This window comes from Python bivittatus, unplaced genomic scaffold, assembly GCF_059951505.1.
Source record: "Python bivittatus isolate LINGU-HERP-01145 unplaced genomic scaffold, Pbiv_v1 ctg000030_np1212, whole genome shotgun sequence".
Classification (NCBI taxonomy): domain Eukaryota; kingdom Metazoa; phylum Chordata; class Lepidosauria; order Squamata; family Pythonidae; genus Python; species Python bivittatus.
In genome coordinates, this window is record NW_028277031.1 from 939,479 (window position 1) to 966,841 (window position 27,363).

At 50.4% G+C, this 27,363-nt stretch overlaps 1 protein-coding gene across 3 annotated transcripts in view; it reads right to left on the reverse strand.

Moving 5' to 3' along the window:
* Positions 1-407: 407 nt before the first annotated feature.
* COG7 (component of oligomeric golgi complex 7) overlaps positions 408-27,363 on the reverse strand; it is a 29,536-nt gene continuing 2,580 nt past the window's right edge. For 2 of the 3 annotated variants that reach the window (XM_088151982.1, XM_088151991.1), the window contains exons 3-18: positions 26,414-26,562; positions 20,750-20,866; positions 18,250-18,418; positions 16,021-16,103; positions 14,762-14,884; positions 8,780-8,978; positions 7,445-7,572; positions 5,854-6,008; positions 5,316-5,432; positions 4,771-4,836; positions 4,358-4,541; positions 2,778-2,915; positions 2,549-2,632; positions 1,824-1,938; positions 1,431-1,574; positions 409-796 (exon numbers count right to left, since the gene is read on the reverse strand). In XM_088151982.1, coding sequence (XP_088008108.1) covers positions 630-796; positions 1,431-1,574; positions 1,824-1,938; positions 2,549-2,632; positions 2,778-2,915; positions 4,358-4,541; positions 4,771-4,836; positions 5,316-5,432; positions 5,854-6,008; positions 7,445-7,572; positions 8,780-8,978; positions 14,762-14,884; positions 16,021-16,103; positions 18,250-18,418; positions 20,750-20,866; positions 26,414-26,562 — 2,138 coding nt within the window. In that variant the 3' untranslated portion in view covers positions 409-629. Of the gene's footprint in view, positions 797-1,430; positions 1,575-1,823; positions 1,939-2,548; positions 2,633-2,777; positions 2,916-4,357; positions 4,542-4,770; positions 4,837-5,315; positions 5,433-5,853; positions 6,009-7,444; positions 7,573-8,779; positions 8,979-14,761; positions 14,885-16,020; positions 16,104-18,249; positions 18,419-20,749; positions 20,867-26,413; positions 26,563-27,363 lie in introns of all 3 variants that reach the window. The other variant, XM_088151993.1, reaches the window with a different exon arrangement.

The following is a 27,363-nucleotide window of genomic DNA, read 5'->3' on the forward strand; positions in this document are numbered from 1 at the left end:
TCCACAGAGGAAGGAAGGAAGGAGTGTGCCAGCCGGGCTTGGCTGTACAGAGTTCATCCAGCCTCGGCCTCATGGCTGCACCTACAAAACTGGTTCCTTGCCTCTCTCTGAAGGCTGTCCCTGAACAGGGGCCCTTGCCTGGATCCCTGGCGCACATCGTGCTCCAGGCCAGCCAGCCCCAGCAGAAAGGGAGCACCTTTATAAGATGGGGATGAGCAACTGTACCCCTTTCCCCACAACCATTCCTTAGTCTGGCCAGCCTTAGCCAGCCTGGTCAACTTCCCCAGGAGCCTGGTCAAACCCCATTTCTGAGGCTGTCCCCTGTCAGAACACTCCCTCCAATCTCTGCTGCCTCAGGTTTGATTCCTGCAAGGAGGGGCTGGCCGGCTGCAAATGCCCTTTTTCACCAGCCACCAGCTCAGAGTTGCCTTTTAAAAGGATTTATTGAGTACTTACAAAACTTGTCTGCACACACTCATCTGTTTTTGGCCTCTTTCTCCCCTATGCAAGGAAGGAGAGCACTCTACGGTGGGGGGCAGGGGGAGCGCCAGGTGCATCCAGGGGCCCTTCTGGCGTGTCTCTGGCTGAGGGGAGCAATGGGGCCACTCTTGGGCCAAGACTTCGGCAGCTCAATAGTCCAGGGCCCTCATGGTGGCGATTTTGCTAGCCAGGCGGCGGGGAAAATTTCTGGCCGTCTGCTTGTAGTCTTCAGGCTTGGTCTTTAGGAGGGCCACTGTGTTCTGCAGGGCCTTGGAAGGCTGAAGACCCAGAGCATCCATCACATTGATTAAATAATCTGTAAGATAAACGAGTAGCACCACATCTCAGCTTCCCGAAGGGAGACAGAACCAACCAGCCAAGAGAAGGGGGATTCCCAGGACCATGGCCAGAACACCACAGCATCCAGACAAACTGATATTTATTTTAATTAATATTTATTCTGTTTTTACTGTAAACTGCCCAGAGTCGCTCTGTAGTGAGATGGGTGGTGAGAAATTTGAAATATAAATAAATATAAATAAATAAACTGAGAGAAGATCAGCAGATGACTGTGGGACTAGAAGCTAAGTCCTAGGAAAAGTGACTGAAGAATTGGGATGTCCTTAGTTTGAGAAGACAGGGCGGGTACGGTAACACTTTTTTAAATACTTGAAAGGGTGTCCGTTCTCTCTTTTTCAAAATACAGGACGTGGGTTTCAGATCCAGGAAGGCAGAGTGTGACAATGTGTGTGACAGTGCAACAATGGGGCCAATGAAGCAGTCAGCTGCCCTTCACTGGAGATGGAAGCCAGACCGGCATCTGCCAGGGACGCTGGAATCTGGTTTCTGAGCAGGGAAGGGGGCTTGATGGCCTGAAGGACCTAACCATCCAGCTGCAGAACCTAACCTGGGTGTCTCCCACACCCCCCCAGACAGTCTTCTTTCCTCACCAATATCCGTGGCCAGCTGCTTGGTGGAGTGTGGGGTGAGCTCAGGGATCTGCAGGATGACCTCACAGTACGTCTGCATCGTGGCCCTGGCAAGAGAGCCCAGCCAATAGTCTGCCGTGTTGTCCAGCTCGGGGACCTCATCACCTGAGGGAAGAGGACAAGCAACGATTGCCCTGCAGCTAAACGGGACTTCTTCTGTACCTTGCTGGTCATTAGGCCAGGCTGAGGAGGGAATAACTGAGGGCAGGGTATGTGGGGGAAAGCTCTGCAAGGACAAAAGGGCCCTGAAATGCCCATGCCCGCCTCACTGCCTGTGTGAGCCATCCTGCAGATGCCTCTTTGGGCAAAGGCCATGCTGGGGGTGGGGGGAGGCCCCCTCCTGCACTTTCCCACCTGGTTCTGGAGGAAAGGGCAGCTTCCCAGCATGCAGTGCAAGTTCCAGCGCCGTGTCCTCCTGAGTCACGAACGGCTCCAGATGAAGAGGGAGGGACATGATGTATTGGCCGATCTAAGAGGGAGGAAGGGCAGCAGCAGGTCAGGCAGCCCCAAGCTCACTGCAGAAAATGGGGTCACCCTTGTGTCTCAGGGGACCTGCCACCTGCCCGCCATTCCTCTGATGATGGAGAGGTGCTGGATGTGATCAGCACATTCTTCCCCAGGGCACGTCCGGAAGCCAAAGAGGGGCTGAGCCAAGCCTTGGCCCGGCCACTTGAGTGGTCACCGGGCCCGAGATTTCTCCCCTCCCCTTGCCCTTGGGGGCTCCTTCTGGTAGTTCAATTTTCACAGAGTGGGCCCTCCAGACCCTGAGCCACCTCATCCATATGGGCCGCCCTCGGAGGGCTTCCCTGCCCTGGTTCTCCGAAGGAATCCTTCACGCTCCCAAGGACTCAGACCGGACTCCCGGGGAGGGCCACAGCTCAGGGACCAAGCAAGCCCCTAGCACTTTTAGGCTGCCCAGGTTCTGGAAACTGCCCCTCTTGAATGCTGAAGAGCAGCTGCCAAGTCGGGGCAGGTGGATAGTGAAAGCAGCATCTTCTGAGGACACGAGATGCAGAACTAGAAGCGCCCACTTGAGTCACAGCAGCACTGGTGTTGCGTGTGTGAACACATCCACCTACGTTGCTGATGTATTCTAGAGGCGTGAGGCTGAAGTTGGGCAGGTCATCGGTGAGGATCTCGCCCGCACTACTTGCACTCCAGCTCTAGTTTAGAACAGAGCAGAAAGACTTCAGTACCACCGGCACAATCAGAGGCTGACTCGTCCTGCAAAACGACTTTCCCTCACCTCCCTCTCCCTGACTCTGTGGGGATCCCCCCTTCCCGTCTGGCTACTTATACCACACTCACCTCCATCTTGGCTACCAAGAGGAGCTGCTGCTTGATGCGAAGGAAAACAGAGTCAAAGGCCAGCTGATGGGCAAGCTGGTTGAGACGGGTAAAGGCGGAGCGCGATGCTGAGAGCAAACTGTGGCTCGTCCCTTTCTCCTGTGACGGGGAGGAAGGGGGAGTCAGAGCCCAGAGATGCAGGTCGGGTTCCTCTTTCTGCCTTGCAATGCACCAGGGAGCCCTATCGCTTTGAAAGCAGTTGTGAGAATCCACTCAGCGTCAGCTAGGGAGCAAGGGACCTTCCGTGTTAATGACCTCCGTGTGGCTGCCGAGGCAGGGGGACTGGGGACTGGAACTCCCCTAGCCGCCCTGAGGGATAACCCTGAGAATGCGACATCAGAGCAATCATTGTGGTCCTGGAGTTTGGGGACGCAACGTGCGATGAGGGACCACTGCTTGAAGCGCCGCTGCCATCTTTTTGGCTTACGCAAGGTCCTGGGCGGTCTCTCCCCTACAGGGACCCCTTCAGGAGGAGCCAACTGGAGACCCAGCCTGAGGCCATCAAGCTTCATTTCAACTGGGGCAGTGGACACTCAGCGTTGGAGCCTACAGACGTTAAAGAACTGGATGAGGACAATAAAGTTCAGAGAAGGTGAGGCTCTTCTGGGTGGGAATCAGGTGCAGCAGTGTCGTCAGAGACTCCAGCAGTCTCTGGAGCAAGCAGCTTTGTACTTGCAAACTGTCCTGGGACTACCACGTTTCGGAGAAGGCTGCCAGAAAGATGGTCTTCCTGTGGCTCTACCTGTGTGGCGGGGGCCCACCAAGTGAAGAGAAGGCCTCCGCAGCAGCAGTACCCGGGCTTTGGCTTTGGCACAGCCCCCAGAACCCTGACGCCCACATTTGGGATTTCTGAGCACCAGGCAAAGGTGCCCTCCACTTTGCAAGCTTTTCAGAATGGGACTTTACCCTGTGTTTTTATCTCACGTGCTGTACCCAACCTATTTTCAGAAAAGAGGAGGCTAGGTGCTGTCAGAGTCCCTGTGGAAAGCAGTGCCTGCTGTAGAAAGGGCAAGACCCCCCAGTGCATCTGGACCGAAACCTCTGTGCTTCCCCTCCTGCTGCTTCCACTCACACGTCCATCCAGCGCATTCCTTCTCACCCAGGTGCCGGCTGAGTAAGAGCAGGGCTGGGCCTGTCACCTGCAAAACCGCACAAGAGCCCAGAAGGACCCAACGGTCTTTTGCTGACAGCAGCCGAAGGGGAGGGTGCTTTGTGGCTGTGGTGCAGCCGCTTCTGGCTCACCATGACCTGAGGAACAGTTTCCCGCCCAGGACTGTCAGACAAGCCAAACTGGGGCAGGCCCTCCAGCCCCCACGGGTGAGGAGCCTGCCTGGGAACAGAAGAGCAGAAAAGCCCTGCCAGGCTGGGAAAAGTAAGCAAGGTGACAGGCACACTGAAGGGCCCAGGAAAAGCAAACACTTGAGGGAGGGATCGTAACTAGAGGCAGCGCCACTCGGAAGGCGTTTCGGGGAAGGGTGGGGTGAGCGGAAGGCTCCGTCCGTGGATGCTCCTCTGCCAACCCACAGGCCAGCTATGCCCACCTTGAGTGTGTAGAGGGTCTCCAGCAGAGCAGCATATTCTGCCGGGCTCTCTTGCTGCAGGTAGCAGTACTCCTGCCAGGGGTTCTTGACGTGGCTCTGCTTCTCTGGGCTGGGCTCCTGGAAGCCACTCAGGCTGCAGGGACGGTAGGACTCCAAGAGAAATTTCCCTGCTTTCGAGAGGATCCTGCAAACAGGACCAGGAGACAAAGCAGCCCGGACTGAGGACACCCCAGAGGCCCTGACATCAGAAGTGGGGTTCAAGGCCTTGGTGGAGTATGAACTGGAGGGGGTGCCCGGGTACTGGCACCCTGCCTGGCCTCCGACAGGAGACTGGGGAATGGGGCTGAATCTGTCCCTACCCCACTCCTTTCTGAACAGCAGCCCTGGGGACCCCCCTTCCCCAGCAAGCCCACCTGTTTGCCAGTTGCTGCTCAAGGTCTCCACATTGTCGCAGGAGCTCCCCACAGGCAGTAATTATTCTGCAGGGAGAGAAATGCGTGTGGCATCACTGCCCCCAAAAGGCACGCCCCTCTACTGACAGGCACTAGAAGAGCACAAGCACTTTCTCTCCTGCAGTGAGAAGCCACATGCTTGGATGAAAAGGGCCCAGGAGGAATCACAGAATGGATTATTTGCCCCAAGTACAGTGAGGAAGCATGGGTCTCTGCTTTTACAGAATGTGGCATGGCTCACTTGCTTGAAGAATCCATAATTGTGAACAAATGCCCCTCCTCCACCTGCTCCTAGAGCACAGCACACAGGTACGTGTGTCTGCGTGTGGGTGTCTAGACTGCTGTGGTTAACCAGAGAAAAGGGGGAAGGGGAGTTATGGGAGTGCCAAAGACTGTTCAGCTAGATTTCCTTTTAAAATCTTGTTCAACTAAAGGAACAATGCTGAGCTCTCCAGAAACGCTTGCCTTTCACACCGTTCATCTTTCACAGAAGGTATTTTTCTCACCGAATGGCATTCTGAAAAGCAGTCCAGTCTTCCTGGAAGAGTGAATCTGAAGGGATGTCATCCAACTGGCATTTCTTCCGGATTGACTGCAGGGCATTACTGAAGTCCGACGCGTATCTAAAGAAGGGTCCGAGATGATGTGCCGGCCAGCACACAGAACCCAGGGCCCATGCGGTTGAATGCTCCCACGCCAGGAGTGGGTTGGCCAAGAGCACGGAAGATCCAAGGGGGCAAAGCAATTCTTCTCCTAAGGCATTAGGAGGACATTAGTGGAGCCCCAGGCAGGACCCAGGGGAGGGGGGAGGGGGGCAGCAGGTGGAATCAGTCATTTCCTCCTGTGGTCATGAGGAGCAGAAGGAACTCCATGGGGCACTGGAATCCCAGCCATCTCCTAACCTGTTCTTCTCCACCCACAACCCACACAGGGGTAGAGGTGCTGAACTGGTGGGGAATCAAAATGCTCCCAGTCCTGAGAAAGCCTCCCCGCTCTGGCCCAGAGGCTGGATCTGAAGTGTTTCGCTCACAGCCAAGGACTTACTTGTTGAAAAGAGCCTGCAGGGCTGTGAGGAGTCCCCCCACGCCCAGCCCATCAGTCAGTGTGAGACAGTGGTCAACAGCCACCAAGGCCAAGCCGAAGAGCTTGTTCACAGAATGGCTGAGCTCTTGGACGCAGTCCATCACTTCCCCATGTTCCTGCATGGGAGACAAGATCGCAGCTTGTGGTCACCATGCCAGAGGGGCAAGGCAGCCAGTCCAAATCGGGCAGAACTGGGAACAAGGCAACCATTGCCACTGGGGCTCCCCAAGACCTTGGACAGGGCTCGTCGGGAACCTGCCACCATGAGCAAAGCCCTCCGAAAGACTGTCCCTAGCTGCCTCCCCCCGCACAGAGAGCCCCTCTGCTTGGCTGGACCGCTGAGCAAGCTTTCAAGGCCTCTGGAGGACAGACTGTTCTGATGATTCAAAGAGGGGGCATTCTGCAAAACAGGCCTGATTTCTATGGGAAAAGTCCAGGGTTCCTCTTCAGCAAATCCAGGAACTGGTGGGAAAGATCTGGGCATTCTCACCACTGGACATAACAGGACTGGACTTAAGTACCCGAAGTGGCAGGGAGGGGAGGGGACAGGAGCCAAGATCCCCAGGACTGTTCTGCAGCTCCCCTTGCCTGAGAGTGCCAGCTGTCAACACCTGGCTGCTGCCAGAAACCAGTGCCTTGCTTTCTCAACATTTTGAAGTGGAAAACACAGAGAAAAATGTACTGTAAACCAAGATGGTTTAACACAGTTCAAAAGAGGCAGTAAACACTCCCAGGTCAAGGGGACAAAATAAGAAACCCCAATGCTCCCCACATGTGGAACTTAGTCCAGCCTCTCAGTCACTGTCCTCCCAAAATAACAACTGCGGCACCCAGCCACCTGTCTGAAGCCAGGTGAGGGAGGCCAGCACCCCTAGACTTTCTTTGCACCTCTTAAATTTAAGGGTTTTTTTAGAAAAAAGATAAGTCTAGTGTTTGGGTTGTCCCCCAGGCTTTCAAGCTTGTTACAGGCCCGCCCTCCACAAAAAGACAGATCTGCCCCTTCTCTCTCAAGGGAGACTGGGACGCTACTGGCGAAGAAAACCTCCCAGGCTGAACTCAGCTTGGGAGGCTTTCGCCATGAACAGAACCCTACAAGCTTTGGGGACAATCTCCTGCCTTCACTCCTTTTACCATGCATTTATTTTGGGTGGCTTACAAAGGCACTTTACTGTTGGTGCTGCCGAGCCTCCCCTTCTCTTCCATGCCCACAACAGCTCACAGAATCAACACAAGGGTGACCCAATTAAGCCAATAACAGCATTTTTTACAAGCTAAAGGGAAGCCAAGCATGGCAGCCACCATTAAGCACTTGCCAGAGCTCCCATTTTCAGCCAGAGCTGGTCCCCAGGAAGAGGCCGGGACTCTCTGAGCTCTCCTCCATCTAGGAAGGCTGACAGTGAAATGGTTCTAATGGAAATCTTCACTTACAGTAGTGACCTGGAGTTCTTTAAGTTCTGTTCATCATTTCAGAAGTTACAAAAGTGGATTGTAGATGAACCATTGTGCGTGACAATGGCAGGACTTCTTAGGGCAGCAGAGAAGGGGATCTTACCAGAGGGACAGCGCTCATCTGGATGAGAAGATTCTCCTCCTCCAATGCCCGGTACTGCAGCTGGAAAGGCTTGTAAGGGCTGAAGATGGCATCCACCAGTTCACCCACCTTCACCAAGTTACACTCCCCTAAAAGCACACAACACAGCATCGCAGCAGCAGCAGCACAAGAGGGGCTTCCCACATTACTCACATCTCCCGTTGCTTTGCCCAGGTTATTCTTAAACCAAAATGAAAAACCAGGGCAAGAGGAGAGATTAAAGACCCACAAAATCCTCCAGCACCGGCAGTGGTGCTGAAAAACTCTCCTGCAAACACAGAAGATCCTTCTCTGCTCCCCAAACTCTCCGTGGGTCCGTCTCCAAACTCGATGAAGAGTGCGGAGGAAGGAAGGCTGAAGCTACAAGGCAGGTCAGGGGCTGATAGGAGCAGTTAATATAAGGAGGTGAAGAAAGTGCTTTAAGTCTTTTCTTTGGGAAAAAGTACATTTTAAAATCAAATCTCCCCCCCACCACCACCACCACTATACTTTTCCTGCTGTTGTTGTTGTTTAGTCGTTAAGTCGTGTCCGACTCTTCGTGACCCCATGAACCATATTGCGCCAGGCCTTCCTTTCCTGCTGTACTGCTTTTTATTTACTTAGTGGGGAGGAGGAGGAGAGGGTCTACGGAACTTGAAACATCACCACCACCTTGTAGAATGAGATACCGACTCAATCTTCCTCCAGAAAATGCCTGGAGACAGCCTGAGATAGCTCACATTTCTTTCTGAATGGCCAACTTCAGGAAAGAGTCCTGTGGGATGTGAGAGCTTCATCCTGCCTTTTAGCGGAGGGAGGTTTTCTGCCTGCTCTCTGTTGCCCCTGCCCCTGCCCCTGGTCCTTCCGTAGCATGTAAGCAAAGGGCAGCACAGAGGCCTTGCCAGAGGCCTCCAGGGCAGCTGGAGGGAAGGGAGAGGCTGAGTACTAGCTAACCTTTACAAAAATCAAAAGTGCTAAGTAGTATTTACTCAAGATAGAATGCAAATTGTTCTGCTTTGGCAAACACTTTAAGAACTGTGTCAATACCGCTCAATCAAGTTAAACAAAGTTTGGTACAAGTGTTATGTAACTAATAAAGACCGTCAACGCAATACCAACAAATTGTGTTCCTGTAAAACTCCCCTGTAAAGAAAGAAAGAAGGAAAGAAAAGAAAAGAAAAGAAAAGAAAAGAAAAGAAAAGAAAAGAAAAGAAAAGAAAAGAAAAGAAAAGAAAAGAAAAAGTCATGCCTCTGGGCATTTGAGCAGGATGGTCCAAGAGCAATGCCTGAGAAGGACAAGCAAGCAGAAGTACTTACTCAAACTGGGCAGCATGGTGACCTCCAGCCCGCGTGCAAAGTAGAGGGTGGTGCTGTACAGCCCCAGGAGTTGCTCCAACTTGCTTTCGGGGCTGCAACGCTCCATGGCAGCACTGAGGCAGGTGGGGATGGAGGGCGCCAGCGCACCCAGCACCTGGAGCAGCAGGACGGTCACCACCTGGTGAGCGTTCTGGAAAACCTGCGGGAAGAAGGGAGGCAGGAGCAGGACTGGCGGCTTGGCCAGAGCCTCTCAGCAGTCCTGCTGAACTGAGGCCAAGGTGAGGTGCGAAAAGCTGGGGAAGCATGGAGACCATCCAAGCCACAGCCTTGGTGCCAGCAAACTCGCAAAGTGCTTCTCAAACCGAGTCTTGGTGCTCCTTCCTTCCTTCTTTCTTTCTTTCATGCGGCTTTGAATAGTTTTACTTTGCATATTTATCCAGATGGCGCTGGGTGGAAACCCTTGCACCTCTGCCTTTGCATGTAGCATCTCAGCTCCATCGAAGCCGACTCTGGCTCTTGTGAGCTGTTGCAGGGTGTGAGGAATCCCGCCTCGGGTTTGGCGGGGGAACACGCACGGAACTCCTTTGGCCCACTGAAGCTCTGCCCAAGACGGCAGGAAGAAGATGGACGCGCAGTTTCTGCTCTCCAGCCACAAGAGAGCCATCAAGCCACCAAACCCTATGCCTGACAGTCAAGACCACCACTCTTCTGCCCCTCTCCTTCGTCTGCAGAGGGGGCCCTCCAGCCATCAGCTCCACGCAGGGCACAGAGATGGCTCATAAGTCAGGAAGGCTTGCAAGGAAAGGGTGAAGAACCAGGCTGTCTTCAATGGGCAAATGCCATGTCTTAAAAACTGATAGAAGAAGGAGGTGCTAAGCCTACAACACCTCCCTTACTGTTTATATTCTGCTTTTCAGTCAAAACTGGATCCTAAAGCAGTCTTCAATTAAAATCTATCAGAAGACACACCAGGTAGAAAAGGAGACCTGTTGGGGCTCCACCCCTCTTTCCCTCTTGTGCACTTCTAACCATAGCCGATTCCTGACTACTCTGTTAGAAAATGTACTCAAACACTGGAACGGGAAGGCTCTTGTCCACCGTTCTGCCAAGAGACGATCCCCTTGAAACAGCCGGTCCTGGCCCACAGCCTCTTCCGCTCCTGCCCTGAATGAGCCAGGTGCCGGCCGGCCGGCCGTGCAGCAGCTCACATGCTGGGCTCTGAGTCGCCAGTGCACGATGATCATATGGCTCAAGGATGGAGTCTGCAGGCAGCAGACCAAAATCCCACAATGAGGAGCAGTGATGGATAGGACCCTTATCATTGTACGCCTCTGTATTTACTGACTTGTGTACTTTAGACAGTGTTCTTAAAAATTATAATAACTGGACTCCCAATAACTGAGATAACAGGAACTGCAGTTTGCACCGCTGTGATTCTTATATTGCTATAATTAATGTTTAAAATAAAAAACACCAGCTGGGCAATTTGAGGTCTGAGAGCAGGGAAAGCCACTGGCCTCTGTGCGCTCTGAATGGGAAAGGGCCCTTTTTATGGTCTTCTGGAAGCCTCAAGAACACTCTAGACCACCCCCACCCCCCACCCATCTCATGGCTAACCCTTAAGTTTTATAACAGGAAAGAAGGATCTGATGAGGCATGGCAGGGTCCCAGGTCCCCTCTTTTGTGGGGAAGAGAGAAACTTGTAGGGCTTCTCCCCCTTGCTGCCCACTTCTGCCCTCCCCACCCCATGCTTGCTGTTGTCCAGCAGGGCAGGTGGCAAACCTGGGAAGAAAGGCCAGGAGAGACCTGGTTTATTGGAGGGAGAAAGTAAACATCGGGGAAGAACACAATGGGCAAGACCCCACAAAGGAACCCCCTCATCTCGCCTCAGAGGACTGCTGGAGCCCTTCTTTGGTTGCAGAAAGAGAAAGACCAGGGTAGATTTTATGGAGGATTTTGCACCAGGATCATTGCAAGGAGGGACGTAGGCAGGCTTATAAACCATTGCTTCTTGATTGTACCTGTGCAACTGCACCAAAAACAGGAATGAAAAATGCTTCTGAAATCCTACGAGTTGTCATGATTGACTGCAAAGGCTGCAGCTGAATCACAGAAATTTAAGGCACACAGGTGTTTATGTAGACTTTGGATCTTGTAAAATTCCATGAACGAGGCAGCCGATTTTACCATAAAAACCCCATTAGGCTGATGCTTCAGGGTGACTTGTCAGCAAGAGAGATGATAAAACTCGATAAGCTTACTGTGCATTTCCGTACTGGGTCACGGAACATCCTTAGTGTCAAACTGAAGCTAACAATTCCTTTTTCGAAATAAGCAAGATCAGATTTTCCAGACGGAGCTTCATGGCAGAACAGAAAAAGCCTGATAAACTGGGGGAAATGTGCTAGGTGTGCCAAGGAAGCAACAAACTACCAAAAGTCTTACCTAATTTCAAAAATCCAATTTTAATGTCAATGTTTCGTTCATTATTAATCTTGAAAATATGTAATGAAGTCGTCAGCCCTACAGGGTAGACTGACCAGGAAAGTGATTCTATAGGACTAGAGCTACACTTTTTTTGAGTAACAGAATCTTGCAAGCCTCCCGTCTTTTCTCTTAGGCCCCCGCTGAGTCAGTGAGGAGCCAGCCTGAGCCTCCCACCCGCCCGCCTCCCCGGGCTTAACGCAGGTTTCTTCTGCACCTGCTCTGGTCCTAAAGGTTTCTGGATGCTTTCTCCAAGGTGATTCCCATGCCTCCCTACAGAACTACATCAAACTCCTTGGCATTTATATTTGGCTGTATTCCTATGTAAGTCCCTGATAAGAAATGTAAACAATTATTACATCCCATCTAGCATTTTTGCAATGCTTCAGTCTTTCCCATGAAGGGTGCCAGTAGATGCACAGCAGTTGCAACCCATTTCTGCCTGTAGGTCTGGGCTTGGTTAATGGCCTCTAAATAAACGTTTACATTCTTTGGCATATTAGAAGACAGAATGAGCTGTCAGGGCCAGGGAAGCAGATGTGGCAGAGAGACAAGAAGCAAGTGACAACCGATGAGCCCCCCACCTCCTGCAGAAGCTCCAGACAAGCAAATATCCCTCAGGAAACAGTTCCCTGCTTTTGGGGATCCTTTCGGGATTGGGCGGGGGGTGGACAGAGCAGCTCTAGCAGAAACAAAGGCAAACACACCCCAAACCACCAGAAGTCATTCGAACCCAGGCGAGCCCTCCAATCCGTGCCTGAGTGGTACAGTGTCTCTTAAAGAATTACATGCTTCTCCTCTAAACCCCACACCAAAAGAGCTTGTTTCCTCGCTGAGAGTCGGAGGGAGCTGGCCCGCGCCCTTTCATGAAGGCAGAGGAATGTTCTTGGGAAAGGGGCAGAGGGGCAGGTCCATGGGTCAAGTGAGCCAGAGCAGCCCGAGACGGCCGAGGAAACGCCTTCCAGGCTCCCTGACCGGCCTCCCCAAAGATAAGCGTCAGCTCTCCCCTTCACGGGTGAAAGCCTCAGAAACCTAATCTGTCCAAACTGGCCGCTGCTTACCAAAGCTCCAGCAAACTAGTTTGCCACCAGGGGACCCAGTTCCTCTGTGCGGCTGGGGCAGGGCAACAGCTTCCCGGCTGCACTGTGGAAGACCCAAGGCCACTCAGCGCCTCTGCCACCAGGGCTGAGCTGGGTGTCTGCCTACCCGTTCTGGTCTCACATGTGCAGAGCAGCCATAGGAAAGGCAGAGGAGTTAAAGGTACAGCTCCGCTCCAAACCAGAAAGACACTGGGCCACTTGCAGTGAGGTGCCAACTGTTCAACTGGGCATCTCCAAGTCCTTCAGGGATCCAGAGGGAGAACCCCCCAGGATCTTAGACAAGCAGCAGTGACTGCGCCTTATGGCTGTCCTAATTTGATGTCCCTGATGCAGCAGATCTTTGGCATCTCAAAGAACAGCAAAGGTATTACAGCCTAAGCTTTTGGGGATCAAACTCCGCCAATAATAATGAAGTATTAATTAGCAATTAATTGATTGTGTGGATCACAACAAACTGTGGCAAATTCTTAAAGAGATGGGGGTACCAGACCACCTTACCTGTCTCCTGAGAAATCTGTATGCGGGCCAAGAAGCAACAGTTAGAACCGGTCATGGAACAACTGATTGGTTCAAAATAGGGAAAGGAGTATGACAAGGCTGTATACGGTCACCCTGCTTATTTAACCTATATGCAGAGTACATCATGAGAAATGCCAGGCTGGAAGAATCACAAGCCGGAATTAAGATTGCAGGGAGAATCATCAACAACCTCAGATATGCAGGTGATACCACCCTAATGGCAGAAAGTGAAGAAGAACTAAAGAGCCTCTTGATGAGGGTGAAAGAGGAGAGTGCAAAAGCTGGCTTGAAACTCAACATTAAAAAAACTAAGATCATGGCATCTGGACCCATCAATTCCTGGCAAATAGAAGGGGTAGACATGGAAGCAGTAACAGACTTCATTTATTTGGGCTCCAAGATCACCGCAGATGGAGACTGCAGCCATGAAATTAAAAGACGCTTGCTCCTTGGGAGGAAAGCTATGGCAAACCTAGATAGCATATTAAAAAGCAGAGACGTCACCTTTCCGACAAAGATCCGCATAGTCAAAGCTATGGTTTTTCCAGTAGTAATGTATGGCTGTGAGAGCTGGACCATAAAGAAGGCTGAGCACTAAAGAATTGATGCCTTTGAACTGTGGTGCTGGAGAAGACTCTTAAGAGTCCCCTGGACTGCTAGGAGGTCAAACCAGTCAATCTTAAAGGAAATCAACCCTGACTGCTCATTGGAAGGATTGATAATGAAGCTCAAGCTCAGATACTTTGGTCACCTAATGCGAAGAGAGGACTCTTTGGAAAAGACCCTGATGCTGGGAAAGATGGAAGGCCAAAGGAGAAGAGGACAGCAGAGGATGAGATAGTTAGATAGCATCACTGAAGCAATGAGCATGAAACTGAGCAAACTCAGGGAGGCAGTGAAGGACAGGAAGGCCTGGTGCGATATGGTTCATGGGGTCACGAAGAGTCGGACACGACTTAACGACTGAACAAGAACAATTAATTAGCAACCATTTACTTATTTAACAAGATCTCCAGCCTTCCCCAATCTTAACAGACTCAGGGCTGTAAACAGCTTCATATTCTGTCCTCTTTAAGGCACCTCGAAATTCTTTGCTGGTTTTCCTGCAGAAGATGAACACAGCTGCTACTCCTGCAGGGACCATGCCTCTGCAGCTGATGTCTGCGTGCCACGCTGTTCTTGCTGCCAAGACTTAGTTCCAGCATCTGAAAGCCATTCTGAGGGTCTACGTTAAGGGACCCTTGGTTTTTAAGCAATACGTTCTGCAGTACCAATTCTGGCTCTCCTTACCACAAAACTGGTAAGAGAGCCCTTCTGGGATGCCTAGAAAGACTTCACGTGTTGTCAACAAACCATGGCAGTTATGGGCAGAAACCTGCCTAAACATATATACCAGGAGAGGGTTACAAGGATATCTAATTCTGTATCGCATCCCAACATCTCACACTCATGCAACCACGGACTGGTGGCATCTGTTTGGGGAATCAAGAGCAGAAGGCAAACAGTTTGCCAAGAATTAGTTTACGTGCAAGCCCTTTTTATGTAAGGAGATGTAAACGGTTCCATTTTGCAAGGAAAGTTCCTGAAGCACTAAATCCAGTTGAGCTACAATGGTTGTTAAGGCAACCCTAGGGGTGATGGGGGCACAACATCAGGTGAGGCCAGAAACGGGAGTTTTGCAAGTCTTCAACTGCTTGGCTGAGCAATCTGGCCACATTTCAAATAGATGAAGGAAGAGATAGAGCTGCGGGGATGCCTGGGGAGAGAAACAGCGTCTGCTGGCCTCCTCTGCTTTGATTGCAGGAGGCTGAACACCTCCTGAGCACCAGCACATGAGGCTCCGGACCCCGCGGACCCCTCCCCCCCAGCACAGCTGTACCTGCGTGGTCCACTGCAGCTGCGAGTGCCACATCCCTAGCAGCACCTCGTAGAGCTCTGTCAACTGCCGATCCAGGAGGAGGTCTGACTGGCACAGATCCTGCCACACTGCCACCAGCTGCACCTGTGAGCAAGGGAGACGGTCAGGATCATGTCCAGGTTAGCGTCATTTAGGATGGCACTGAGAGGATGTTTGTTCTTGTCAATAAACGTGGAAAACGAGGGTGAAAACTGGAGGAAAGTGAGAATCTGCCACTGTCAGATACGCTCTAGGCCCATGCTCATTGAGCTCATGGGGTGCCTTGGGCTGTGGCTGCGTCACAGGGCTGCCCTAAGGACCAGAGGCCTAAAGTCTTTGTCGAGAAGTTGATAAACCAAGTCCAGCCATTCTAGAGACTGCCATTCTCCTTATGACCTCTGTCCTCTGATTTACACATAAACCCCCTGGGAATTAAAGAGCATTCTCAGAGCCATCTCTGAATGCATCAGAGCAGCTGTTGGGCACCCATGGGATTTGTGGAGCCAACAGCTGCCTACAGCAGCATCTCAGATTCCTGGCCAGCAAGGAACAACGTGAAGAGGATTGGACTGGACTGGGCCACAGTGGGAGCACCCTTCTGTCCCCAGAATGCACCCCTCACCTTGCCAAGAGTGTTGCATAAGTTATAAAACAGACAAAGCCACAAAATGCGTGGCAAGAATCATGTTCTGAAAAGGAAGGAGCAGGAAAAGGGGTGTGAGAGGAGAGGAGAGGAAAAAGAGAGGCTTCTCAATATGCTTCCCTCATTTTCCAAATCTATGCAGTTTTAGGACTTAAAAGGAAGAGGCGCAAAATTTGGTCTCTCGTGGTGTTTGGACTCCTGAGCATCTACACAGGCCTGGAATGGCCCCTTGTGGCTCTCCACTGCAACTGAATGGGAGAGGAACAGAGCTGGAGTTGGGCGCCCCATCTTGAGGGCAGATTTCCTGAACAAACCTAACTGAATGCTGCTCACCTCTTTTGGGACTTGGCGGAAGACACCCACCTACATTCCATGTCCACTGGCATGAAGTACTCCAGCACCCCACTGTCCTGTGTGGACCTGGAATGTGGTGGGATGCGGTGGACTAGGCCAAACCTTGCCTCTTGAAGGCATCATGATTGTCATTAGCAAGGGGCAGTTTCAGAAACGGTGCCCACGTTTTCTTCTCATCCATCCCAAGCATGGTGGCTGAATAAAAATGGCCAGTCTGTTCCAGCAGCTGCGAGGAATCCGATACCTTGTGGCACTTGTAGTAGTAGGCCAGCAGCTGGGGCATTCGGTCAATTTCCGTGAAGACTTTCACAAACAGTCGAGCCTGATCTAAGAAGCACAGATTTCACCTGTCAGTCTGTCTTGGGAAGAGAGCAAGTTCAGGCTCTGTTCTAATCGAGCCGAGATGCTTCCACCCACCCAAATGCCCGAAATCCTGAACACGGAAGCCTGGACCCGGCTCACCCCACGCCCTTGGCCCCAACAGGCCAAATGGCCGTTGGCACATACCACAGCGTCCATCCCCCAGGAGGGGGCTCTGCTTTCAGGACAAACAGGACGGGGAATAAGCCAACCCTTCCTGGAGGTTCTGGGCATTTCACAGGGAGTATCTGAGGGAGGAGAGTCTTCTCAGGGAGCGGGGAAAGCAACATCTGGCTTTACATTCCACCTTTACTTCCTCCCTCCAACCACAACGGTGACTTCTTACTTCCAAAGCCCCTAAGAGCAAGAGGTCTGCCTGGGTACCCTCTTCAGAAGCACCACACCAGCCTGGTGGGGAGGGGAGGATTTCGACAGGTACCCCGTGGCTCCCACAGAAGGGAGTCCACATTGGGACACAGTGCAAGTGGGTGATCCTGGCAACCCCCTGAGGGAGGCAGGGAGGGAGGGGGGAAGAGCCACGCTCCGTGCAGGGCCAGCCAAAGCCCGTGCTTGGCACATGGCTGCCCCCTCCTGGTAGCCCTGCAGCACAACTCCAAGAGATCCCATGGTAACTGCAGAAAGCTATTGAAGGACAGAGCTTCAAGCCTGCCCCACTGAGAGCGCTCAGGACAACAGGCCTGGAAATACGCATCGTAAGTATCAAACCTTCCAAAGCTGCAAATGGCAGGACCCCTTTAAGATGTTTAAGCTTGGGATTGCCCATCCACAAAAAGGCCTCCCGCCAGCCCCAACCTCTCCGATCCTACCCATGGTCCTTGGCCAGTGCCTTCCTCAGCGACTCTAAAGACCAAGTCAAGAAGGGCCTTGCCAACATCCCAGGTCCCAGAAGGGGCCACAATCCACCATAGGCACTACACATGGGTGGCTTCATTTTTCTATTCATTTATTGAGAGCTACAGCCAAGTCACCGGCCATGGCAGAACAAAAATACAGCCCAGATTCGAGGTCCTCAACCCTCGATGCCTGTGGGCCTCTCTGGATTTTTGAGAAAGTACTCAGGGACACGGTGCAAGTGGGTGATCCTGGCAACCCCCTGTTAAAAAACAGATTGTTATAGAGTTTCCAGCTATACCATTTACCACTGAGAGGGCAATGTGAGGGCACTCCTGAAAGACTTCCCTGAAAGTAGGGAGGCAGGACCCAAAGGACAGGATGGGGACTAATGTGCTTAGACCACAGGAAGGCAGAGGAAACAAGGGAGCCGCGGGCTCTTTCCTGGGTCACCCCAGATGGGACAATCAAAGCTGTTCAGCAATTCTAGGTTTCTACTGCACAAAACATCAATTCCACAGACCAGCAGGCTGCAAATGTCAACGGACAGGAGCCCTGCTATGAAGCAGAACCAAGAAAGCTTCTGATGTCCTTTCTCTACCCAGTGTTCTTTGCTCCCAAAGGATCGTCTCCTCCCAAAGCATCAGTGTCCTTATCTGCCGAAACCCAACCCCTGCCCCGCCCCATCCGACATTTGGGTTTACTGCCCAATTCTCCAAGCCCAGCAGCCTTCGGCTGAGATGCCAGGACCTCTTATTTTCCTGGGGATGTTAGCAATATTAACTTTACTCAATAGTCTGCAGCATCTGAACAAAATCCTCAGCTCTTACGTCTGTTGCCGCTTTAAGAAACCTGCATTAAGTGTGTGTAAAAGACATTTGCCAGGACCCTTGATGCCAATGTTCAAATGTTCCTTTCAATGCCTGTCTCATGTGCCAGCTTAGTCCAATGTCTGGAAACTTTGCAAGGTAGCTCCATTCTTTCTTGCAGAGATTTGCTAAACTCACAGCCTGTGCTTCTTTCAAACGCACCACAGGACCCTCTCAGCTAGGCCGGCTAAGCCTTCAAATCCTAATGACCTTGATTCAGCGCAGGGTCAAACTTACTTTATGATGGCACATTCTAACCTACATAAACATGTTTCCCAGCAAGCTGCCTATTGTGTAATTCTGGGTTGGATTTGCAGGGAAGGGCCTCTCTGCTTTCCAGCCCTCCCCACCTCCCCCAGGCACGCTGCATCAAGACTACACAGCCCTCTCACCAACAGACTGAGTGCTGAAAGCAGAGACGATCTGCGGGCTAGCCAAGGCTTCCAGGCGGTTCTTGAGCGCCTCCAGGTGCACACACTTCTCTGAATAGTCCGGGGTGTCCACTAGCACAGCCAGGCTGCTCTGCATGCTGGTCAGCTTGTTAGAGATTAGAGACACATCCTGGGCCCAGACAGGAGAGGAAGGTAGCCTGGTTAGACTTGGTGCTTCCAAGCAAGACCCACCCCCCACCGTTCCCTTCCCTAACTATTCCTGGACATCCTTCCTCCAGAAGAGCAGAAAAGGTTGCCCTCTCTTTCTCCTTCTTTATGCTTATTGACCTTAGAGCCAGGGGCAACAGAAATAGATCAAGAAAGTAAAACTTCAAGAGTTAAACTAGCAATGCGAGGGCATAAATTGAAATGATGTGCTAACAATCTTGTACAGTAGTTACAATGCCCAGCCGAACAATGCTTTAGTATTTTAATGGAATATATACAGCAGCACAGTTCTGTGCCAAGTTTTCAGATCAATCAAGATAAAACTCCAATGGTGATATGGAACATTTGACAGAGGAAGAAAAACAACTTTCCCATTTTCTGCTTCATATTTTTTCTTAAAATGTTTAATAAAAACAGTTTTAAAAAGTGAAGCAGAAAAGTCTATAGTGAGAGGAAGACTTTAATTTAAAAATCAAAGAAAAAAAGAAATCAACACATTTTCATGTTGAGAAAAAGCCCAAAACATAGAAAATCAGCACAGGGTCCTGAATGTCTCCTGTGTTTTTTGTTTTATTTATAGTTTTTAATGGTTTTGTTTTTTAATGGTTTTGTTTTTGTTGTTATTTTAATTGTATGCGCCACCCAGAGTCACATATGTGAGATGTGTATAATATAAATATAAATTAAATCAATCAATCAGTCAGCAAACCCTGCAAGCACCTTCACAAGCATCATTAGTAAAGTGACCCACGGATTGTAAAGAAAACCAAGATATAGGGGTTTGGGGGAAAAAATCACAATAGTTAGTGATCAGAGCACAGGTTCTCTTGGACTCTTGGCAAAGGTTGCCTGGCAATACAGGGTCATCTCTTCTGGCTTCTTGCTCCCTGTGGTGCAGCTTTCCGAAACACAGAAGCAGCAGTTCCCCAACTGCTCCTTTGCTGCCGCCTTCCCCACCCCTTTCAGACCTCCTGCAGGAACTCTCATAACCCCCAGTCAGGCCCATCTGGTCAGTCAGTGGCTACCTGCTCATCCATAAACAATTCCCTAAAGAGGCTGAATGGCCTCAACTGGCAACGACTATAATATCCCCAGACCAATGACTGCAACGTGACAGGATGGCAGGAGCTGGAGCCTCATATCCTGGTCCTGGACAAGATGTTCAGAAGCCTCTGACCATGGGAGGTGAGTCTCCCAAGTGAATGGGGCTTCAAGTTACAGGTAGTCCTCGACTTACGACAGCAACTGGGACTGGAATTTCTGTTGCTAAACGATGTGGTCGAAAAGTGCAATGGCATTGCTTAGTAACAGCAATCCCTACAGTCCTGCTTGCTGTCATTAACCAAATTCCACAGTCATTAGTCGAGGCAATTTCTTGCCAGCTTCCCACAACCAAGTCAGTGGGGAAGCCAGCAGGAAGTTGCAAGGTGACTCACAGGCAGGCCAGCAGGCAGGTAAGTGGCTGCTGCCAGGTGTGGGAGGGTGCGTGAGGGTGCGAAGAAGGTGCAGCAAGGGTCAGGGAGGGTGCACAGGGGTGTGCGAGTGGCCAGTATGGCGCAAGTGCAGAGGGGCTCAGGGACGGTATGTGAGTGGGGGAGATTTACCCCAGTGACTTGCAACCTTCCCTGCTGACTTCCCCATTGACTTTCTGGGGAAGCTGGCAGGGAAGGCTGCAAATGGCAATCACATGACCGCAAGGTATTTGGCCACGGGTTGTAAGTGCGAACGGATTGCCAAACACCCCGACCGTGATCATGTGACCCTGGGGTTGCTGGGACGGCTGGAACTCCAAGGACCAGTTGTAACCAACAATTGTTCAGCACCGTCATAACTCTGAATGGTTGCTGAACGAATGGTCGTAAACCCATCACAGTTACTGTTAATCCAGTTCCAGATGATGGAGTAAGTGGAGATTCTCTATTGCTCCAGAAGGCAGGAGCAACATCAGTGTTTAAAACTATAAGGAAGAAGGTTCAGGCTAGACATCAGGAGGAACTTTCTGACTTTATCAGCTGTCAGCCAGTGGAACAGACTGCCATATAAACTAGTGAAGTATTTTGTGTTGGAGGTTTCGAAACAGAGGTGGGATGATCATCTGTCAGAGATACTCTGGAGGATTCTGGACTAAGCAGGGGGCTGGACTGGATAACTTCTAATTCCTTCTAATACTAGGTTTCTATGAAGTCCCCAAATGGTGATAAGTTAGTTGATCTATCAAATCGATTCTCTAAGCAGCCTTTAAGCATTGGAATAATTTGTAGGTTATTGTTTGCAGCTGTAAACATAGATATACCTGTGTTTTAAATGTCTCTTCAATGTCTGCGCTGAGAGTGCTCCACTTGTCTGCTTCCTGGAGCGAGTCAACGGCTAGCTGCATTCGGGATTTCACATGGTCAAGTTGGACTAAGACCTGAAAGGAATAATAAATGTTCATCTCAAGAACACCAAAATTCCAACAACATAAAATCTCATCTGTGTTTTTTTAAAAAGCAAATGACTGTTGGAAACCAACTGTATAACAAAGCATTAATATAAATTCAGAATTCTGTTCACCCTTTTTTTAAAAAAAAGAAAGGAAAGCCCTGCTTGGAAAGGACTCCAAGAGTCCCACAAACAGAACAAGGAACTGCTCCACAAATGTTTTAAAGCCCTTTGTGAGAGTAGTCAAGCACACATTTTATGGCTGTGAATACAGCACACTGTCTATTCAACACGGGAAGTTTGTTTGTTTGTTTGTTTGTTTGTTTGTTTGATTTCTCTCCCGCCCATCTCCCCTACAATAGGGGACTCTGGGCGGGTTACAGGGAGAATAAAACTATAAATATACATAAAATACACACCATAAATACAATTAAAACAATACTAAAAACAAAAAATCCAAGAAGATGGAAAATCAGGGTGGGGACAGCCGGCCACTATGGGGCTAGCCATCTCCCTGCTTGAGCTGTTCCCTCCCCACCCCAGGCCAAGTGGCAGAACCAGGTCTTCAAGGTCCTCCGGAAGGCCAGGAGTGAGGGGGCCAATCGCACCTCCGGGGGCAGAATGTTCCAAAGGGCGGGGGCTACCGCAGAGAAGGCCTGCCTTCTGGACCCTGCCAGTCGAAGTTCTTTCACCGAGGGGGTCCGAAGCATGCCCTCTCTGTGATCGGGTGGGACGGGTCGAAGTCATAGGGGAGAGGCAGTCCCTTAGATAACCTGGTCCCATGCCATGTAGGGCTTTAAAGGTGATAACCAACACCTTGAATTGGACCCGGAAGCAAACTGATACCCAATGCAGTTTGCGGAGCAGAGGCGTTACATGGGCCCTCCTTGGGGCTCCAAAAATAGCCCACGCGGCTGCATTCTGGACCAGCTGTAGCTTCCGGATAGTCTTCAAGGATAGCCCCATGTGGAGCGCACTGCAGTAGTCTATCTGGGAGATAACAAGGGCATGAGTGACTGTTCGAAGGGCATCCCAATCCAGGAAAGGGCGTAACTGATGCACAACCTGAAGCTGTGGAAAGGCCCTCCCTGCCACGGCTGCCACCTGCTCTTCAAGCAGGAGCCGTGAGTCTAGGAGGACCCCCAGATTACACACTGGGTCTGTCTGGGGCAGTGCCACCCCATCCAGCACCAAAGATGACAAAGTCCCGGATACAAAGGAGCCATTAACCCACAGCCACTCCGTCTTACCAAGGTTCAGCCGAAGCCTGTTGTTCCCCATCCAGACCCTTACAGCTTCCAGGCACTGCGAAAGGGTGGCCACGGCATCACCTACTTCATCAGGGATGGAGATGTATAATTGCGTACCTCATCCCATGGTGGCGGATGATCTCGCCCAGCGGTTTCATGTAGATGTTGAAAAGGAGTGGGGAGAGAACCGAACCCTGCGGCACCCCACAAAGGAGGGGCTGAGGATGGGACCTCTCGCTCCCTATCACCACCGATTGGGATTGGCCCTGAAGAAAGGAGGCGAACCAGCACAAGACCGTGCCGCCCACCCCCAATTCCCTGAGGCGTCCCAACAGGATACCGTGGTTGACGGTATCGAAAGCCGCTGAGAGATCAAGGAGAGCAAGGATGGTCGCACTTCCACTATCCCGCTCCTGTCAGAGGTCATCCATAAGTGCGACCAATGCCGTTTCCGTTCCATAACCGGGCCTGAAACCTGACTGGAAAGGGTCCAGATAATCCATTTCCTCCAGGACCCTTTGGAGCTGTGAAGCCATCACTTTCTCAACCACCTTCCCCAAAAAGGGGAGGTGGGAGACTGGACGAAAATTGTCCAGCACAGTAGGATCCAGGGAGGGTTTCTTGAGGAGGGGGTGCACCAACACCTCCTTGAAGGCAGCCGGAAACACCCCCTCCTGCAAGGATGTAGTCATCATCGCCTGGATCCAACCACATGTCACCTCCTGAGCTGCTTTCACCAGCCAGGAGGGGCATGGGTCAAGATGGCAAGTGGTGGCCTTCACAGTCCCCAGGACCCTGTCCACTTCCTCAGGAGCAACAGGATCAAACCGTTCCCAGATAACTGGGTAAGAACGGTCCCCCGGTATCTCCCGAGACCCTGCCCCGCGCTCGGAGTCTAACTTGGAATGTATCCGAGTGACTTTGTCCTGCAGATGCCCTGAAAATTCCTCCGCACGGCCCTGCAAATGAACCCCCACATCCCCCTTACCAAGGAGGGACCTAGTGATCCTAAACAGGGCCGCCGGGCAGCATTCTGCGGACGCAATAAGGACAGAAAAGTATTGGCGCTTTGCCCCCCTTATTGCCACAATGTAGGCCTTAACAGCAGCTCTAACCAGTGTTCGGTTGGATTCAGTCTTTGTCTTTCTCCAGCGGCACTCTAGACGTCTCTTAACCCTCTTCAGCACCCTCAACTCCTCCATAAACCACGGGGAGTGTCGGGGCCGATGTGGCAAGAGAGGTCGCATAGGCGCGATCCTGTCCAAGGCCCCAGCTGTCAGAGTCTGCACACTCAATCCCAAAGTTCAGTAAATCCTCTGGAGCCCAAAGAGTTCCATTACAGATTTCTTTATTTTAAGAGAAGCGCACAGCATCATAGTTTGTTGAGTCTGCCTCAACATAGCAAAGCCTTGTCTTTTTAAGCCCAACTTCCCCCCCTTCTAGGTTTCTATTCCCACTTGCAGCTCTTCGCGCCTTCCACCAGTTCTCACACATCTTGGCCTTGGATGTCTGGCTGAAGATAGAGATAACAACACCTGGTCTCCTCCTTCCCCCCCTTATGGCAGGTCAAGCAAACGGTTAGAATAACATTCCCAGCACTACTCTATTAATCTATGTTTAGCAATTAAAGCAAAAGTATAATTAGTAATTAAAACATATAAAGCAATCGAAGAATCTGGTTTGCGTAGATCCTGACACCAGCTGCCTCCTTATTCCAGGCAGCAGCCAAGGCCTCCGCTGGACCGTGCAGCAGGTCCACGGGAATATCCCTCAGCTCCCTCTGAAACCCTGACAGGTCCATCAGGCACCGGGGGCGGACCAATCGCATGGGTCCTGCCTCCCTGTGGAGGGGGGTGGCATAAGAGAAACTCAGGGTCACCAGGACATGATCTGACCATGACAACGGGGAAAGCTGTAAATCTCCCCTCAGATCACTTTGCCATTGCTCCGACAAGAAAACCAAATCCGGCATGTGGCCACTGTCTCGGGTTGGGTCCCGCACCATTTGTGACAGGCCCATGGCTGCCATGGTAGCCATGAACTCCCGAACTGCGTCCGAGTTCCTTTTAAAGGGCAATTAAAAATGGCTTGGCATGTTTGACCAATAAAGTTCCCTACAACCGTGAACCACATCAGGGTTTCTAAGCCTCTCCAGCTCCAAGTATCTCAAAATACCTACTTCTCACCAATGCTCTTTCTGCAGAATAAGACTGAAATGTTTTCTGGTCCAACAATAAAGTCTGAAACTTGTTTGGTTCTGCTTCAGATCAAAGAAGGCTCAGCATTTGTTGCTGTTCTTGTTCAGTCGTTAAGTCGTGTCTGACTCTTCATGACCCCATGAACCATATCGCGCCAGGCCTTCCTGTCCTTCACTGCCTCCCTGAGTTTGCTCAATTTCATGCTCATTGCTTCAGTGATGCTATCTAACCATCTCATCCTCTGCCGTCCTCGTCTCCTTTGGCCTTCCATCTTTCCCAGCATCAGGGTCTTTTCCAAAGAGTCCTCTCTTCGCATTAGGTGACCAAAGTATCTGAGCTTGAGCTTCATTATCAATCTTTCCAATGAGCAATCAGGGTTGATTTCCTTTAAGATTGACTGGTTTGACCTCCTAGCAGTCCAGGGGACTCTTAAGAGTCTTCTCCAGCACCACAGTTCAAAGGCATCAATTCTTTAGTGCTCAGCCTTCTTTATGGTCCAGCTCTCACAGCCATACATTACTACTGGAAAAACCATAGCTTTGACTATGCGGATCTTTGTCAGCAAGGTGATGTCTCTGCTTTTTAATATGCTATCTAGCATATTAATATTAACATATTAATATTAATATTAGCATATTAGGCTCAGCATACCTGAAGCTAATTTATTGTAGTTTGCCTGTGATATTCAGGTATAACATAACCTATTTCCATTTGCAGGGAAGCCATCAACACCAAGGACAACTTAACTCGATAACTCTGAGCAAGCAACCTGGTTTTCAGTTCAGGCTAGATTTGATTTTGATGTTGATGTTGATGCAAAACACCATCCATCCATTAGTGGCAGAAGAGGCAAGCCAGGGCCCTCCAGGACCAGAAGTCTGAAGCGGAACCAGCCCATACTCAGTGAAAGTCAGGATATTCCTAACTGGTGGCCTATCTCACTCATTGATTTGAACTGACCAATCAAATATTAGTATTCTTGCTCTCACTGTGCTGAACAGGTGGTGCCCCTTTTTGCCATCTAACCACCTTTTTCTCATGGGCAATTCTTGTTTCCAGCTTTCACACAGCACAAAGCTGGGGAAAGCGTAAGGCACAGGATTGGCAGAAGATACGGATAAGTCTTCCAATCTTTCAAGAGACCTGCAGCAGTGCCAGTGGGAGATTTCAGCTACCCTGACTTCTACTGAAAATGTAATTCTGCCAAGGGTCTGAGAGCCAATAGGTTCTGTTAGATCACAGATTGAACATGAGCCAACAGTGTGATGCAGCTGCTAAAAAGGCAAATGCTATTTTGGGAGGTACTAACAGCAGCATAGAGTCCATATCACAGGAACTAATTTTTCCAGCCTGCCTCGGACAGAGTAGAAATACCCACTTGAAAGACTGTACCCATTTCTGGCCATCACAGCCTAAAATGGTATCAACAAACTGAAACTCAGAGGACAGCCACCTAGATGGTGCAGGGACTGAAAACAAAATCCTTTGAGGGATGGTTAAAGGAGGTGGGAATATTTAGCCTGCAGGAGAGGACCAAGGGGAGACGTGACAGCAGTCTTCAGATATCTAAAGGGTAGGGAAGCTTTCCCCAGAGAGCAGGACCAAAATCAGCAGAAGTAGATTCAGCTTAGATAGGAGCAGGCTGCCTCCTAAGTGCTATACTCCCCCTCACTGGAGGTTTTGAACAAAGCCTGGGAAGTCATTTGTCAGAAATGCTTTAGCAAGTCCTGCACTGAGGAGGGAGTTGCACTAGATCGTCTCTGAGGCTCCTCCCTACCGCATGATTCTAAGGATGAGTAGGTGGTCTAAACCGAACCATTTCCTTCGAATGAAAAACAGAAATAAATATCTGGGCTTAACTGATGGGTAATTTATAGAGTACAAGTCTAAGAGACCAGTTAAATTCATCCCAATGACTATTTCAGTATAATTTTAAAACATCTGCGCTGCAACTTGAATGAAACATCCATTTTTAACATTGTGTCTTTTTTTTTTTTTTTAGGGATGCTGATTTTTATCCATTCCGCTACAATTGCTCAGGAAGAGGAGAGCGCCCGTCCCACCTGCCTATAGAGGAGCATCAAGTACCTGCATCGACTGCGCGGTGTCTTCCTCCAGCTTCTTAATATCTTCCCTCACCAAGACCATTTGCTCCTTCAAGAATGCCGCCTCTTGCTTCAAGGCTTCCACTTCTCGCAGAACTCTGGGCATGCTCTGGAGAGCCTGGTGGCTCGTCTCTGTGGGAAACCAAAAACCAGTGGGTCAGGCACAGCTACAACTTCACAGAACACGAGAGACAGAGGCTGCACCTCTGGGAAAACTGGAAGCTGGCAGCAAAAGCAGAGGATCCGTGCCACGACAGCAGAAAGGTGTCCCTGAGAAAAAGGTGGTTAGAGGGCCAAAAGGGGCATCACCTGTTCAGCACAGTGAAGGCAAGGATGCTAATATTTGATTGGTCAGTTCAAATCAATGAGTGAGATAGGCTACCAATGACCAAGAGTTAGGAATATGCAGAGTTTCATTGAGTGTCCATTCCTGCTTACTTCCCTATATTCTTCCTTTCCTCCTCCTCCTCACTTTTTTAGTTAATCAGACACTCAATGAAACTCTATTTCTTCTTGGGACCACATCTTTACCCTGAAGTAACCTGAGTGTGAAAATGAACCACCAGCTTTCTAAACCCCTATGGCAGATAGGAAACTTATGGAAAGTTATGTCACCAAACTGGCTGACATTTTCCAGTTCCCCAAAACTATTTTGCCAAGCAAGAAAGTCAATAAATGGGGGGAGGGGAGAATGGCTTTAAGTGAAGACAGCAGACTTTTCCAAGGACTACTGGCACAAAGAAGCAAAGGAATTGTATCCCTATTTGTGGGGGGAGGGGACCCTGTCATTATTCATTCATCCTAGCAATAAAATTCATTATACAAACTATAAAAAATATTAATCTTACTACTGAAATTCCAGTTTCTTCTCATTTTCAGGATGTGTCAAAAATAACAACATAAATGCTGTTTTACAATTTTTATTTCCCATTT